At 49.9% G+C, this 16,144-nt stretch overlaps 1 protein-coding gene across 4 annotated transcripts in view; it reads left to right on the top strand.

Annotated features, from left to right (window-relative positions):
• The window catches only part of MYLK4 (myosin light chain kinase family member 4), a 92,810-nt gene extending 80,801 nt beyond the window's left edge, over positions 1-12,009 (top strand). Inside the window, exons 11-13 of one of the 4 annotated variants that reach the window (XM_067751846.1) lie at positions 1,730-1,808; positions 5,222-5,293; positions 7,894-12,009. In XM_067751846.1, the coding sequence (XP_067607947.1) occupies positions 1,730-1,808; positions 5,222-5,269 (127 nt within the window). In that variant the 3' untranslated portion in view covers positions 5,270-5,293; positions 7,894-12,009. Of the gene's footprint in view, positions 1-1,729; positions 3,969-5,221; positions 5,294-7,893 lie in introns of those variants that run through there. The other 3 variants (XM_067751849.1, XM_067751848.1, XM_067751847.1) reach the window with 3 other exon arrangements.
• The last annotated feature ends 4,135 nt before the right edge of the window (positions 12,010-16,144 follow it).

Below are 16,144 nucleotides of genomic sequence, written 5' to 3'. Positions count from 1 at the left end.
CCGGCTGGAGTGTCAATCGGAGAGCTCTTTAGAGCCAAGAAAGATAAGGAAAGACAGCATCACTGTCTGTATATTGTACCAGCATCGCTGATGATGTAACCGGCATCGCCGTCTGTACATTGCTGAATGCCAGCAGAGAACAGATGCAAAATGTCATCTCCGTCAAATCTTTGGAGGCTGAGAAATCCACGCTTACTGAGAACCTATGTTACACACGAGCTCTTCTGTGTCAGCTGGTTAATCCTCCAGCTGATCCGGTGGCATGTGGATGCTGTCACAGTTACTTTACAGATGAGGGAGCTGAGGCTCAGAGCAGGGAAGCAGCCGCCCAGCTGGCTCAGGGGCTCCAGCACCCTTGCTCTGCCCACCCTCAGTCTGAGGGCTTCGTTCTTTACCTAAAGAGCAACAATCGCATGTTTGGGCAGAAAAACAACTGGCTGAGCATTCAAGTCAGTGCATGAATGAAACCAAGGCCAATGGCGACCATTACTATCATAGAATAAATTTCTGGGCTACAGAAGTAAACTTGAAATTGTATTAAATATTTAATTATTAGTACAATGTTATAGTTAACTTTTTAATAGTCGGCTCTTGAAAGTTTGACACTGGAGTGCAGGGATAATTTTTTAGCACTGTTAGCTGTTGGAATGCTTCTGAGGTCCAACATGGAAAATTTATGGTAGTCAACAGACTAACTCTTCCAACTGAAGTTGATGGAGGTCCAGAGTTGTTTTTTTAATTATATCTATTCATTTAGGGTCCTACTGGTGATGTTGTCACCAAGTTATCCTTCATTGACTAAAGTAAAGGCTTCTCTCCTCTTCTTCTTTTTAATTGAAGTGTAGTTAATTTATAATGCTGTGTTAGTTTCAAGTATACAGCAAAGTGATTCAGTTATACATATATATTCTTTTTCAGATTCTTTTCCATTACATCCTCTTCTTATACTTAAATATTTGGTGTCTAATGAAGCAATTTTATTGAAGCAATTCTATCGACTGAACTTCATGGCGCTTGAAACTACTTTCTTGATACTGTTTCAGAAGCAGACTTCAGGTTATTGCACTCACTCATAATGTTTAAGTTTGAAAGGTTATTTTGTTTAATGTGATAAACATTAGTACACAAGACAGGTTTACAAAGCTTAAAATTATGGTATATAATCTTTATGATTCTTCCTCATGTATTTTTTAATTGTATAAACCTTTGTTGGCTCAAGACTTCCTAATGTACTCTCTCTCAGTACTTACATTGACGTTCCATCTACTTCTCCATTTATTTGACTCTCAAAACTTAATTCAAACACTAGCAATACATATTATTCAAAAGTTTTGACACATACATTGCTTTTGCAATCATCAAGAATCATAGTAGAATTTTGTCTTATATTAATAAATATATGTTGATTCTTCAACTGACTGATAGAAGTTCAATTTATGAAGCTCGGACATTCCATCAAGAATGGTTACTTCTATCTGAAGATAAATGTTCAGTTATGAACAAGAATTCTGAATTATCTGCCTTGCTTTGTCCTGGACATTCGGCCATCTGGTCTCCCAAAGGCAGTGGTCAGAGCCGAGGTCTCTTTTGCCGTGTTTGGAGCCTGGAACCAGGCCAGCCCTAGACTATCATGTGAGAGAGAGATACATTTCTATCTCGTTCAGAGCCTTGGGTGGAAGGGGAGGATCCAAACGCAGGGGATACAATAACCCCCTGCGTTTCCCTTTAGTTGGAGGATAAGCGCGAGTGAAGCCCTCAAGCACCCTTGGCTGTCGGATCACACGCTCCGCTCCAGGCTCAGCGCGCAGGTAACCGTGGCTCCCGGCTTTCCCTCTTTTCTAGTCGGCTTCAGTCTGCTGACGAGCAGATGCTAGAGGCACCTTAGCCTTGAGTGAAGTTCTCTCTAATTAATTTCTCTTGGGCTTCAAATCTTGTGCTAAAGTGTTAAATTGCTTAAAATGTGTTTATTGAGCAATTTATGTTTTTAATGACTGCTAATTACATTGCTTAGTAGAGCATTATTTTCAGCAGAACTATTTGTTACATTTATTATTTAATTACTGTATCCATTGCACAGTGAATTGTATCACTGTAACTGTGCCCACGCCCGCATATAGCCTAGGGTCTATAAACACGTAAAGCTTTGGAGAACACGTGTTAATGTACATTCAAGGTAAATATGCTCCTTCAAACACAACTCAGAATTCCAGCTTCTGTGCTTACCTGGTTTAGTCTGCTTTGGGTGGCAAAACCCTGCGATATTCAGCTTGGTCAAGAGATGAATACAAGTGCGTGTGAAGGTGACTCTTGCCAAAGACTAAATGAAGGGGCCTGGGGTGCACGTCCAGAGTAACTGAGCGCTGCCCTGCGGGCAGTTCCTGAATGGAGTCCCCATTGGCTCTCTTTGCCTTAATTACTGTTTACACCCCAACTTCCTCGTCTGCCTCTTCAGCACAGATTCCTTTCCTAAGCTTCAGATCCGAACAGCCACCTGTGCGCTGGGCATTTCCACGCAGATGTTCTCAGCTCTAAACGGAACTCACCCCGCCCCGCCCCGCCCTCACCTCATTCTCAACCATCCTCCCAGAGCGGCACCTCCCCCGAATGGCCTCAACTGGACCCCAGAGCATCTCTTTGCTTCCTTCCTCTCCCTCAGTCCCCTCATCTCATCTGTAGTTTATTTCCAAGTTTCTATACGTGATTTCCCCCAATTATTTCTGGAATCTGTACAATCCTCTCCGTCTGAGTGGTTATCTTGCCCGGGACGCCTGTCACCTGAATTACTGTCACAGCCCCCTTCAGACCATCTCCATCCAGATTCTGTGGAATACACCAATAACACAGAAGCAGATGTGTAACGTTTAAGTAACTTTGCTGAATACTCAGGGTGGTCAACGGGGCAAGAACACAGGCCGTCAGGCCTCTCTGGGGACGCGGGCCTGGCGTGAGTAGCAGCTGAGACGGCTGCTGTCGTGTCCTGGTGCCGGATGTGCCTGATACACTCTCCTTTCCTCCACCTTTGCTCCTGCACCCCCTGGGGCTTCGGAATGGAGCTTTTCCACTGACCAGAACCCTGGGATGACTGTGCTCCCAGTACTCACTTTTTCCACATCCAGTTTTTATTGAAATTAACTTCACTTCTAAATGCAGCATGGGTAGCAAGTTTTCTTTGTGTCTGAATATACCTTTCCTTGATAATTGGTACTGATGTCAAGTAAAAATAGGCTTATTCCCTAGCAGGTGCCTCACCCAGACTGCGTAACCTGCTTATTAGGGTTACCAACCTATTCTGGGCCAATTTTCCACTGATGTATTTTTATCCAAGCTTATTGGTGTCCAAATACACTTTGACGTGGTCGACAATATGGAAACCACAGCAGATAATTAATGACATTATACAGTTTAAAAGTGTTTAAAAATATTTTTTAAACCATATAATGACAACAACAACAAAAATCCCCTTTCTGTTACTCTGTCCAACTGCCGGTGCCTCAGGTGAACAGACATTTCAAGAACAGTGAGGACTTTTGAAAAATTCCATTGTATAAGTCCAGTTAGTTTCCATGAACGTTATAATTACACAGCGCCGTGCCAGGCACCGTTCTAACTGCTTTATGAAAATTAGCTCATTTGGTCCCCAGGCCAAGCCTCCGAAACGGGCGCTGTTATCATCCCCGTTATGTGGATGAGGCCGCCGAGGACAGGGTTAGGGGCTCATCCAGCATCCCACGCAGGCAGCAGGCTCGGGAGTCGGACGAGGGTCCCCACTCTGCCATCCTGCTGTGACGATGCCGGAACCATCCTTGTAGGACGTCGTTGCTGTTCCTGAAGGCCAACACCCAAGCTCAATATAGTTTATTCTTCAGTGAAATATTGAGACTAATTTTTCCCAGAAGACTCATTTCTGGAATCATCTTGGTTCTATGTTCTATAGAATCAGAATTCAACTCTATGTTGAAAAGTTAACGCTTACCCAAACTATTTAAATCTAAATTCTATTTTTAAAATTTTCTTAATAAACTTTTATCCCTTTTAAGTATTTCGTGCTTAAAAGCACTTCCTGTTTTGGAACTGCTGCGCGTGACTGTGGTCAGTGAATTTAGGAAGGATTTTCCTTCTTAGACGCTGAGGCCCTGGAGTTCTCTGCCTTCTCTGTTACGCTTACAAGACTGAGGTTCCCACCTTTGCTCTGTGTCACCATCCACACGTAACCCATCTTCCATCAGAAACAGCTCTCACCTGGGACGGAGCAGAGCCTCACTGCAAATCTGTGGGAACTTAGCCAGCACCTCCTGTATTCCATGCTTTGTGGCCAGAGGAAGGAAAACTGAACAAAGGCGACGTGATTCTTTCCTCCCAGAGCTAATGACCTTCCACCTTTCCCTTCTGCGCCCCCGTGCACCTGCCTCAGCTCTCGTCCTTCTTCCCATTCAGTGAGCTAATAAGATAACGTTGGAGCTGATATTCAACCTCCGCCCACTCTCTTCTCTAATTCACCAAATCATCATTTCATTAATTACAGCTCTGATTATACGATTCCCTGATCAGGAACTCTTCCGGTCTTTCCCCTCGTGCACCATGAACACACACACCCAGCAGTTCGGCCCCAGTGAATCCCGAGGTCGGGCTCCCAGCCCCATCCCCACGGCTCCGCCCGGATCAGCCCGAATCCCAGCCAGTGTCTGAGGCCCACTTTCACTGCCACCTCCTCCAGGACGGCCTTCTCAAGCCCCAAGCTGGGGACGCTCTCTCCGTCCTCTCGAGACTCTGCCCTGGCACTTAAATCTTGCCAGCTGGATTTGAGAACATCCGGGAAAAGCAGTGTCCGTGTCTGACTGTCCGTGTCTGACTCATCCTTTGGTCAGTCTGTCTTGACTTCTGTGCTTTGTCGAAGTGAGCATTTGTTGACATGAGTTTTGACAAAACACACACGTGTAAAAGTCAAGCGTCATGAGGTACAAAGCTCTTTGTCTGTGACTCTGAGAGGAAGGGTGGTGATGACGGAGCTTTAGGGGAGAGTGGGGACGCCCTCGAGCTGGACTCTGGGGCCGGTTGGTGCGTCTGTAAGAGGCCGTCAGCCGTTCAGCCTCCAGGGGCGTCTCTGCAAGGGCAGGACATACCCGGTGACAAGTCACTGCCTCTTCAGGTGTTGTCAGATCTCAAGTCAGGAGCTGATGAAAGGTTCTAATCCTTCTCGAAACTCACTTCTTGGTTTCCCTAGAAGAGGAAGAATTGCTGCTCTGACGCCCAGGACCTGGTGGCCAAATAGTCCCCGGAGGCGCCCTCTTGAAAGGTTGGTCTCGGGCCTTTTCCTGAAGAGGCGTTTGAGCCTAGGGAGGGGAGGGGAGGGGAGGGGAGGGCCTTCTGACTGTGTGGGAAGTGGGGCAGCGTTTCCTCTGGGGAGACCCTGAAACCGGGCTGCTGTGTTTGCACCCTGTCTGCCATTTTCTAGTGCAGAAACCTCCGGTTCCAGATTTGTGGTCCAGAAATAGTCTCACTTCCTATGCTTGTTGAGTGGCTCCAATGAGATCAGCCAAGAAAAGCCCGGAGCCCAGGGCCTGGCACACAGTAGGTGCTCAGGAAGTAACACCTGCACAGAAACGGTCCTTGGGAGTCTTTGCAACAACCGTGTGAGATCAGGGGAAATAATACCTTCTTTGTAGAGACGGGAAAACCTAGGATTAACCCCCCAAGACCACGCCCCTAGTCAGCGGTAGAGCGAGATCCTACCCCAAAGCTCACGCTTCTTTTCCCCCTGAGCTGCCTCCGGGTCTGGACCCACTCTGGGACCCCAAGGCCCCACCTCTTCCTGCAAAGCCTCTGCCCTGCTTAGAATTTTGTCAGAATTGTTCAGAGAGAGAGTTTTACATGTGAATATCTTCTGTCATATCAATAAATGGCCTGATTTATGGCCTAAAGGAGAGGCCTAGGGAAGTGTACTTATTACAGAGGACGCTTAGAAATCCCAGCGTTTGCATCCGGTGCGGGAGACATTCACCCCCAGCCAGCTCCCTCGTCTCGGGCAGCAGGTCCACGGCCGGCTGTGCAGCTTGGCGTCAGCATCTCTGCTGGACTCGCGCCTGTGAGGCTGCATTCTCGCTGCCCACTCACCTTAATCTCTGATTCTGATTCATATTTACTCTGGTCCTGAGGCTTTTTTTGTCTGTCTGACTGTATGTATTCTTGTAAGCTGCCTCGGATCGGTTGTAGAATAAGATCGGGTAGAGCAGAAATCGTTCCGTAAATCATCGTAAGAGTCGCGAGCCAGCATGAGGCAAGCGCTCAGCCTTCGGTGTGAGGGCCACTTACTGAGGATTCTGTCGCTTACTTAGACACTGATGAGCAGGCAGCAGGGATGCTTTTGCTTTCTACGTACAGAGACCATTCTTGTCTGTCCAGAATAGCAAGGCCTCAGGGTTTGGGCACAGGAGGAAGTCTTGTTTTGTGTCTGGTGACAGTGTGGACAAGGGCGCCCCGCGCCCCGGGGCCTGGGATGAGCTACAGCCCGGCCTCGCTGTGAGCCGGGAGCCCTGGTGTCCGCACACAGCTGGGCCTGGTCGGTCCTCCTCTCTCCCCCACCCCCGTCCCTCCCAGAGGCAGCTTTGTCCCCAGCGACCACAAACCCCAAGGGTTGACCACAAACCAGCTTCCCACCATAAGCACTGGGGTGACTCTGGAGGCCTGGAGGGAAGGAATTCAGTGGGGGACAGAGAGGCAGGCCTGTTGCCAGGGTCTGGGGGGGAAGGATGAGGGGAAAAGGCGGTGGGAGATGGCTGAGTCCTTCCAAGGAGGTTGGCTCTTAAGCCCAGGGCGATGGAGGGTGGCAGCAGCCGGGCAGTGCCACAGGCATGCGGAGGACAAAGACAGAAGCGTTGATCTGGTCCCCCTGGCACAGAGAGACGGCATCCTTGTGGGAGATGCTCGGGGAGACCTCGCGAGACTTGGCCGGGTCCGCCTCGCGCCAGCCGCTCGGGCTGACTGCCTTCCTTTCCCAGGTCCCCCCATCCCTCCAGGGGCCGCACAAACCCACCCGTTACCACTGCGTGTCCCTGCGATGTGGGTGCTTCCTGGTTTACTTTCCCACTGGTTTTTCTTTTTCAAATGAAAATGTAAGCTTCAGATATTCACTCTGCGAGCAGACTCCTTTGAGAAGAGTGTCGTGTTAGAAAAGTGGATCATTCTTCACAACCTTTCCCGCCAGGCTAAGGTACGGCTTTTGGCAACATACGACATGAGGAAAACCAATTTTGAGATAATATTGATTTTAAAAATCTGGTGGCTGAAAATGATTCCTGCGGAAAAAGAAGGCTCCCGGGCCTTATGATAGGGCCTAATCCGCAATGTAAACTGAGGCCTAGGAATCTCCTGCAGTTGGTTCGAGGTTTTTGGATGGGTTGAGGAAACGCTCTAAAAATCAACCAGGTGGCGTTTTCGTTTCTCGTTTCCGTGGCTCTGTGCCAGGCCGTGAGACGTGCACTGGGGACACGCCCTCAGATCTATAGGAATGATGTATCGATAGATGCGGCCCTGGGTCACATGTGGTCGTAAAGCACATGGGAAGATTCCCACGCGCAGCCCAGCCTGACTTCGAAGCGAATCAAGCTGGCGGCAGCTTTGGCGCTAGCTGTGCTTCAGGTGAAACAAAGAGGTCTTGTCCTTCGCCATGGCAAATAGTATTAAAATAGCTTTGCGTAAACTAAATCAACAACAACGGAAAAAACCACCCAGCTCTGGTAAGCAGTGGGATCCTCCAAGGGGTTTCTTCTTATTCCCTCACAGACACACACACATGATAAAAAGTCATCTGTGGTTTTCCTAAGGGGCACAACCAACTAATTACAATTTTAAAAGCCCTGCTGAATGAACAAGACTCATATTTTGTTTGCTTTGCAGGAAAACTGCTGCGGTTGCTGCTGCTTTGAGAAGATTTTTGGAAAAATCAGCAGTTCTGATGCCTTGACCCCTAAGGAGACTGGTGGCTCTGGGGGAGGGGAAGCCGCCACACAGAACTCTGAGTACCTCTGCCAGGCTCGCGGGGCCGGGGACACCCAAAGCTGCGGCCCAGGGGGCAGGCAAGCCCACTCCCTGCAGCAGTGCACACCCCAGAAGACATTTCCCTGCCACCCTGAGCTTTAGAACTTTCGATCTCAGTCACTGGGGCACGGGGTGCATTATTTCTGCAATTTCTCAGATCCCTAGAGCAAAATCATACTGGAGATTTCAAAACATGTTGATGCAGAGGTTAACTATCATATATAGAATGAATAAACAACAAGGTCCTACTGTAGAGCACAGGGAACTATAAACCATAACATAACAGAAAAGAATAAGAAAAAGAAACCATAACAGAAAAGAATAAACCATAACAGAAAAACCATAACAGAAAAGATAAACCATAACAGAAAAGAATAAGAAAAAGAAAGTATATATATGTAAAAAAAACCCAACCGTGTTGGATACATTTAGAGGGAGAATTGCCTTTCAAAGCGGTGAGTACGACGCCAGAAAAAATCCTAAGTCTGGTGCGCCCTTGACCACTTAGTTTCTCAGACTCTATTACCTGGATTTGGTCTGAATCAGGTGAATCCAGCTGATAAGTCATTTGCTCTCTGGAACATAAGCTTTCTTTGAATTCTGAGGCAAGAAGCATCAGACAGTCTACCTTCATTTATTCTGAAATCCCCTCCAAGAGCAGCAGTGTCTTCTAAGCAACAGATCTACTTCCAAACGAGGCACGTGTGTTGTCGCCACGCACCCCGCTCTCTTCCGAGGGAATCTTCATCCACATGGAGCACACTGGCTTTGGGAGATGGTGTATGGCTAGTCTTTACAATCAGGACCTTTGGAATAACGTTAACAGTCCCGAGAGCTTCCCTCAACGTGGCTGAAACAAGAAGAGATGGGTCTGGTGGGTCCTGAGGGGGACAGTGCTGTGCTTCCTGTGAAAGTGACCCAGGTAAATGCCAGCCCGTGTGAGGACCAGTGACCTCACCTACGTGGCGTCTCTGTGGCTCAGCCCCATGCAGGGAGCCTTGGACACTGAAGGCCAGGGGCACCTCCACTCACTTTGGGGATGTGACACTGATTTCCAGTTGGAAGCATCTTCTTGTTCCCGAGCTCGTGTGCCATTTTGTCACAGACGTTTAACAGGGGACGTGAGCCCTGCTGCAGGATTGGGCGTTGTTTCTTTACAAAGCAGAAGCGATGCAGAGGGATTACACGCCCAGCACCACGCCCACCACCAGCATCTTAAGCCTCCCTCACATTTTCCACTTCCAAGTACCTGTTGTGTTGAGATCAGCTATAATAATGTCTTTATTTTTAGCTTAAATCGTTCTAGCCTGCAGTTGTCTCAACAGCGACAAAACAAAATAAGGGCAGCTCGGGGCTGCCTGGGCCAGGGCGGACCTGACGTGCGTTGGCTTTTCCCAGCATCCCACCAGTGAATCCTCATGGCCTGCCCACGGAGAGCAACGCGTGCAACGTCCTTTTTCTTGTGTTTCAGTTACGGGGGAAGCAGAGGCAGAAGACGAGGTGTCATTAGTTCAGGCCACAAGCCAACTTACTGGTCGTGCTGGCTGTGGAAGGTCCTCCTTTGCGGCCTCTGCTCTTGCATTACGATGCACTCTTTCTTCCTTGGGCCTATGCATTTACCCAAGGTTGGCTTCTCCTGTTCCTGTTCTGTGACTATGTTTCCAATGTTTAATTTAGTTTCCTTCAAATACACACACATACACACACACACACCGCACACACACACGCACACACACACCACACACACACACACGCACACACACACACCCCGCACACACACACACACACCGCACACACACACACGTGCGCACACACACACGCACACAGCCCTGTGACTGAAGTGTTATGTTACCGCGCTATCTTTAGCTGCTGGTACTCATCGAGTCTGGAAAAATACAAGCCGGTGCAGGCTTAATACTCAGCCCGCAGAGAGCTGGCATCCACTCAAATGCTGAACAGGACACGGGGTCTGGTGTGTTCCCCTCCGGCCCGAGCAGGGGGCCTTTGCAGGGCGTGCAGATCGCATCCACCCCGGCCCTGCTGCACGCACATGAGGGGACGGCTTCGGCCAAATGAAGCAGTGATTTCTTTGCCGGATTCATCCACTGATGACCCCACGGTCAGTGGGTGTGATTTTTTTTAGGGGTTTAGAAAGGAGACTCTACTTCCTTAGAATTTGTAGCTATATTTCCACCTTGGATGGGGAGGTGGTCCCATGCCAGCGGGGGGCCTTTTATAGGGGAGCGGGGGAGAGTCTGCACTGCAGAGCTGATTATTACAGTCTGCAGTTACGGTGAAAGGGGAGAGTTTCGGTCTCCTGCTCGGCCGGTCCCCTCCCTCCACGCCTTGCAGTACGTGGCCGCTCTGATGGGAAATGGGCTTTGCACATCGGAAGAATCAAACCAGATGCGAGCGTGGACCAGAGGAGTGGAGTCTGGCTGGACTGGGGTTATTGTGATCAACTTTTCCAAGAAGTCACGAGGACTGGAGGCTGTATTGCTTCTCCACCCTCTTCATGGACGTGACAACCTTGCTCCCTCCCCTTAGGCCGCCGCCGTTCCTCCAGTAAATGCAGGAAATTAAGCACCAGTGGGGCACTTCCTGCTGCCTGGAGAGAAATAAACTTCACAAGCTATTAAGGAAAAAGCACGTCACATTCGTAATTCGTAAGATACCAACAGTTACCCAGAATCTGTTGCTGTTTAAAAATCAGGGAGAAAAGAGCTCGTGCCCAATTTGTGACATGAAACCCTCTGGAATGGATTCTCACCTGAATTAACTTGGGGAAACTATTTGTGGGTTGAAGTTGGGTAAGTCACATCTGTTGAGTACAGTAGGTTTGCTTGTAGTTGATTTCTTTCCTCAAAAATGTAAATTGGCCTGGGGCACTGTCACGCCGAGGCAGACGCTGATGTGATGTGGTCTGAAGACGTGTGAACACCAAGGTTTTCACCGTTTTTATGAAAATTAGTGCAGCAAAATTCTTTTCTTGTTTTAGAATCAAAATATGGATTTTGTATTAGGGAAATGAGCGAGGCTCTCATTTAATTCCTCTTTTGTTCTTCTGCTCCCACAACCCTGACGCTCCCCCCCCCGCTCTGGGTTGGGGTAGGGGGGCAATCTCAGACATGAGCTTCTTCACTATGAAATGTAGGCCAGTCGAGGGGACCTCATCTGGGAACTGATTTGTGAACTGGTAAGGAGGGCAGGGCGGGGACCTCAGCGGCCGAGGTCGGGGGCTCAGCTCAGCTCTGTCCCCTGGCGATTCCATAGTGGGTTCAGGGCGCTCCTCCATGTCTGCGCCCTTCTCAGCAGCCAGGATGCCACCCGCTTTGCTTTTGCTCCATCATTTTATTTTTTTACTTCTTTCTCTTTTTCTTAAGTTAGAATCAGAGTCCATCTTCTTATCCATCACCGTGCTCCTCTAGAGCCTCTTTGAGATGAAAAGTATGTTTCCAAAAGTCAAGTTGCTTCTTCTGTCCTGAAGGAAACGTGATGCGGCTCTTACAGGATGTGGCTTCCTGGATTGCGTGCCCTCCGCGCGTTGCGTGAAACGCCCTCCGCGCGTTGCAGCCCGCCTTAGAAGGTCTGTGTATTTCTCCCAGCTTCTGGCGCAGTCCGGGGTGCTTTCCCTAAGTGGTCTTTGTATGGGCAGTTTCACCTTCCGTGAAGGCTTCTCAGTCACCCCCTACTGCCCACTCGAAGGAGCGGAAGACGTCCTACCCCCGCCTGTGCCTGTGTTGCGTCCTGTGTGTTCTGTAGTTGTTCCGGCGGATAGATGCCAGCGAGCCCTTTGGATGAGGTTTTTCAGTGGCGATGAAAAATAAAGACGGAGCCAGAATGTGGTGGTTGCATATATTGTGTGTATTTTCTATTTCTGAACGTAGTTTCATTCAGCTGTACTCCTTTGCCTTATAAAGATGTGTAACAGTCATATATATGTATTCCATTGAAGAATAAACTTGGACCTGTCTATCCTTTGGTAAATGAGCTAATTTATGCAATGACGTGGACATTGCAAATGGCATCCGAACGCTCTCCTTCGGACGAGGCTGACGTATTACGTCCCGCGATATCAAGAACCCAAGCTACACTTGCAGGGGCCCCAGGACCGTCCGTAGGAACCCTGGGGAAAACCGCCCCCCTTTTGAAAACAGAGTGTATACGACGAACCAACACAAGGCTCAGGGCTTTCCCCCTAATTTTAACACAAAAATATTGACTGAGATATCCATATGCAGTGTCTAGTGCCAGAACAGTGGGTGACAAATTATAAAGGCGATTAGCAGCAGCTCACTCTTTAAAGTGACTGCGGGCAGGTTCTTCAGACCCAGAAAGATGTCTGCCTCAGAAGACCTACCACTGAAAGACTCAGGACGAAACGGCCCCCCAGCGGGGGACCACCAGGTCACCTTCTGGGCCAGCATCCCGGCTGCAACGCTGCTGTGACTGGTCAGCTCTGAGCCGTGTGTCTGAGGAGGACCTGGGGCCTCGCCGGTGTCCCCACTTTATCCCAGCAGGGACGGGGTCCTCCACCCGCACCACCTGGCTGAGACGGACCTGCTGGGTTTTCTGGTGTCTCCGTCGGAAGCACAAGTGGGCCCTGTTCACACAAAGCCTCCCTTCCCTCTCGTTCGAGCCTCAGTCTTTCGTACCCAGCGTCCAGGCGAGGCCTTCTGACCTCCTCCCCAGAGGAGAGAACCTCACAGGCCGCCTTTGGTGATGCTGTGACGTAAACACAGATGTGCATTTGCTCTTGGTCCCCGGTTCCCGGCACAGGCCCCCCAAACCCTCAGAATTTCCTCAGCAGCCACACCTGAGCTGTCGCCCCTCAGGTGACTCTCAGAGGATGAGGCTGGCGGTCAGTGACCCAACCACGTGATCAGAGGGTTGGAACCTTCAGCCCCACCCCTGCTGCCCCCACCTCCGGGGAGGGGAAAGAAGGCAGGGATTGAGCTAGTCACCAACGGCCCCTGAGGTGACCCATCACGCCTGTGTACTGAAACCTCTATTAAAAACCCTAAATGAAGGGGTCTGCAGGGTGACGCACCCCAGCTCCATGCGGACAGAAGCTCCTGCGCTTTGGACCCTCCTAGACCTCGCCCTGTGCACCTCTACGTCAGCCTGTTCATCTGTGTCCTTTACTATATCCTTCCTGATAGACTGCGAATAGTAAGGAAGTTATTCCCTGGGTTCTGTTAACCAGTTATAAATTCAAATTATTGAAGCTTAGGGAGTCTTGGGAAGCCTTGATGTGTGGCCAAGTTGGACAGAAGTGTGTCTGGGTTGGGGGGAGTCTGTGGGCCTGGGAGCCGGGGGTCTGCACTGACGCCAAGCAGTGAAGTGTCAGGACTGTTCCTGTGAGGAAAACCCTGCACGTTTGCTGTCAGAAATGCTCCGAGCAGAGAAGCACTTTTCCTTCAGCCTCTGGTATCGGCACAAGGCAGGTCCCGGAGTCCAGCTCCACCTTTGCCAAGAACAGTCTCAGGGCTGGGGCCTGGGGCGCGGGGACAAGAACTGGTCACTGCCCTCCCGGGCCCTGTCCTCGCCTTCTCCCGGGGTAAGGGGACCGGGTGGTGTCCCTCACCTTCTCCCCAAGGGAGACACTAAACCCACATCATCACTTCGCCGACCCCTCCCTGCTCTGAAAGGCGACCACCACCCACCGTGGGATCCGGGCCCATCAGGGGAACGAGGGGCTTCTGAAGTCCCCCCTTCAGTAACTTACTTCTGCTGCCCCTAACACAGGGTCTCCCGAGAGCTTGTGATCTGTGTCCCCGGACATCGCCGTGGGTACAAATAGGTTTTTGGGAAAGATACTCACCTGTGCTTAGGTGGCTCGTGGCCTCCCCTGCAGAGCTCAGTCCCCTCACAGCTCACGCAGCTGTTACTAGAGAATTCTAAAGTACCCGTACACAAGCTTAGGAGCCAGCGTGCCAGGGAGAGGCGTCCACCCACAGCTCTGGTCCCCCGACACCTGCTGCCCTGCCTTGGGCGCTGCTTCCTGGCAGCCCTCCAGGTATGCGATGTGGTGTTTCCCGGAGCCCCCGTCACTCTAAGGTTGTATGCAGAGCCAGGCAGCCAGGGGGAAGCGCGGAGAACGCTCACCGCCTGTCCGCCTCAGTCTCTGTGCTCAGACCTGAGCACACAAGGCCACCACACATGTTAGGCTCTCGGGAGCTGCTACCAGCAACCAGCAGGTAGAGCTGAGTGAGCCTCCCCCAGAACCTGGCTGCTGGGTGGTGTTTGGTCCAGTGAAGCAAGGTTCAGGCTGAATTCTGCCTTTCCTACAAAAGATGGCCGCAGAACAGCCAGAGTTATATAAACTGCTGTGTGCGCCCAGTGAACTCCAGCTCGCGGGCCTTGCAGGTGTCGTGACAGCGTCTTGCATGGGAGGGTCACTCAAGACAGATGTGAGGGCTTCCCAGGTGGCGCAGTGCTTGGGAGTCCACCTGCCGATGCAGGGGACGCGGGTTCATGCCCCGGTCCGGGAAGATCTCACATGCCGCGGAGCGGCTGGGCCCGTGAGCCATGGCCGCTGGGCCTGCGCGTCCTGAGCCTGTGCTCCGCAACGGGAGAGGCCACAACAGTGAGAGGCCCGCATACCACACACACACAAAAAGACAGATGTGAAAAAATTCTAATCGCAAGATCCAAGTTGCTGTTTAGTGACATCAGATGACAGCATCCTTGATAAAGGTCTGACGTCAGCCTCAACACAGTTCTGACGCCTGGGGGCCTCTCCCAAGCGTACAGGCTCCTGAGCTTGTTGGATTCTTATCATAAAAGGATTATGACACTATTATTATTATTCTAATATTTTATTCTATTCTTATTCTTCATTTAAGAGTGGAAGTGTCTGTACAACATTTCTAGCCAATCCATACTCTAAACACTACTTATTTCACCAATCAGAAAAAAATCATTTTCTAGCATCCATTATGTCCATTTCAAACTCCTCTGGTGTTGAATGGATATGAGGATAGAAGAAGAGATTGTACAAATCAGGCTTCTTATGTTGACTTTAAATGCTACCTACTAAGTCCTGGAGTGTAAATTCTTGATTAGGGTAACATCCTTCAAATGTTAACTAACTTCTCTGTCACAGTCTTTTCCAATAAATCACAGACAAAATCATACAGGTTGGCTATAGCATTTCACACGATTCTTCCTTAAAAAAGTCTCATCCTGTTATGACAGCGGCTCAGAGTCAGGCATCTCACCATCTACATCGAGTCGGGCTGTGGATGAGTCTTCCTTAGTGGAGCTCCTTAGTGAAGCTCCTTGATCCAAAGTCATGTGAACGGAAGAGAAAAGCCACCCCTCCCCCACCACATACACACCTAACCCGCAATGGTGGACAGGCATAGGACAGCCACTAAAATTCCTATTCAAAATGAGGGCAAAGGGACAACGTACGAGAGTGACTGGTCCGTAGCAGTTGTGAAATTCCGCGGGCGAATGTTGGGAGCTCCTTGTTCAGGACTCGGCCTCACTCCTCCCAGGAATGACTCACCCTCTGGGATCTTCCCTCTGGGATCTCAGCTTCACCCTCTGAGTCCTCCTTCCTTGCCCGCGAAAGCTAGTCTGTGTGCAGCTGGGTAGGTTTCTCGGCCTTCTTCCTGCCGAGAAGTTGGAGGATACAAAGGTCTCTTTCCTCGTTGTGTTCTCTCTGCCCATTTCAGTCCAAGCGGGCAGTGCACCTGGCAATAGAAATCTCTTAAAAACTTTACAGGTCACCTGTGTATTTTATTGGGGTTTGACTCCATTAGAAAAAGGCCACACCCACAGACCTCTGCCTCACACAGGGCAGCACCCTCCCACTTCCCAGAAGCCCTGTCGTTCGGCTGAACGCTTCTCTGATGGATAGTGGATATTTCTTGGATATTCTGAGGTCTTAGCAAAGGTTCTAAATTCTCGGCTTCGCGGGCAGACCACGTTTTCTTCAGAGCGCCCTGGATCTGATCTTGACTTGGAAGCCATTCCTTAACCGTAGCATCGTTTGTTGTCTGGAGGGGCTGAGTTTTAAAATTGCTTTTTATTTAAAAGTCCTTCCTGTAGTGTAGCTGTCTCTTCTCACATTTTATTACAAGCAGCAATTACAAGAAGA

Source organism: Pseudorca crassidens, chromosome 10, assembly GCF_039906515.1.
Source record: "Pseudorca crassidens isolate mPseCra1 chromosome 10, mPseCra1.hap1, whole genome shotgun sequence".
Lineage (NCBI taxonomy): Eukaryota > Metazoa > Chordata > Mammalia > Artiodactyla > Delphinidae > Pseudorca > Pseudorca crassidens.
The sequence above is the reverse complement of the archived record's forward strand: the minus strand, read 5'-3'. Positions and strand labels throughout refer to the sequence as shown.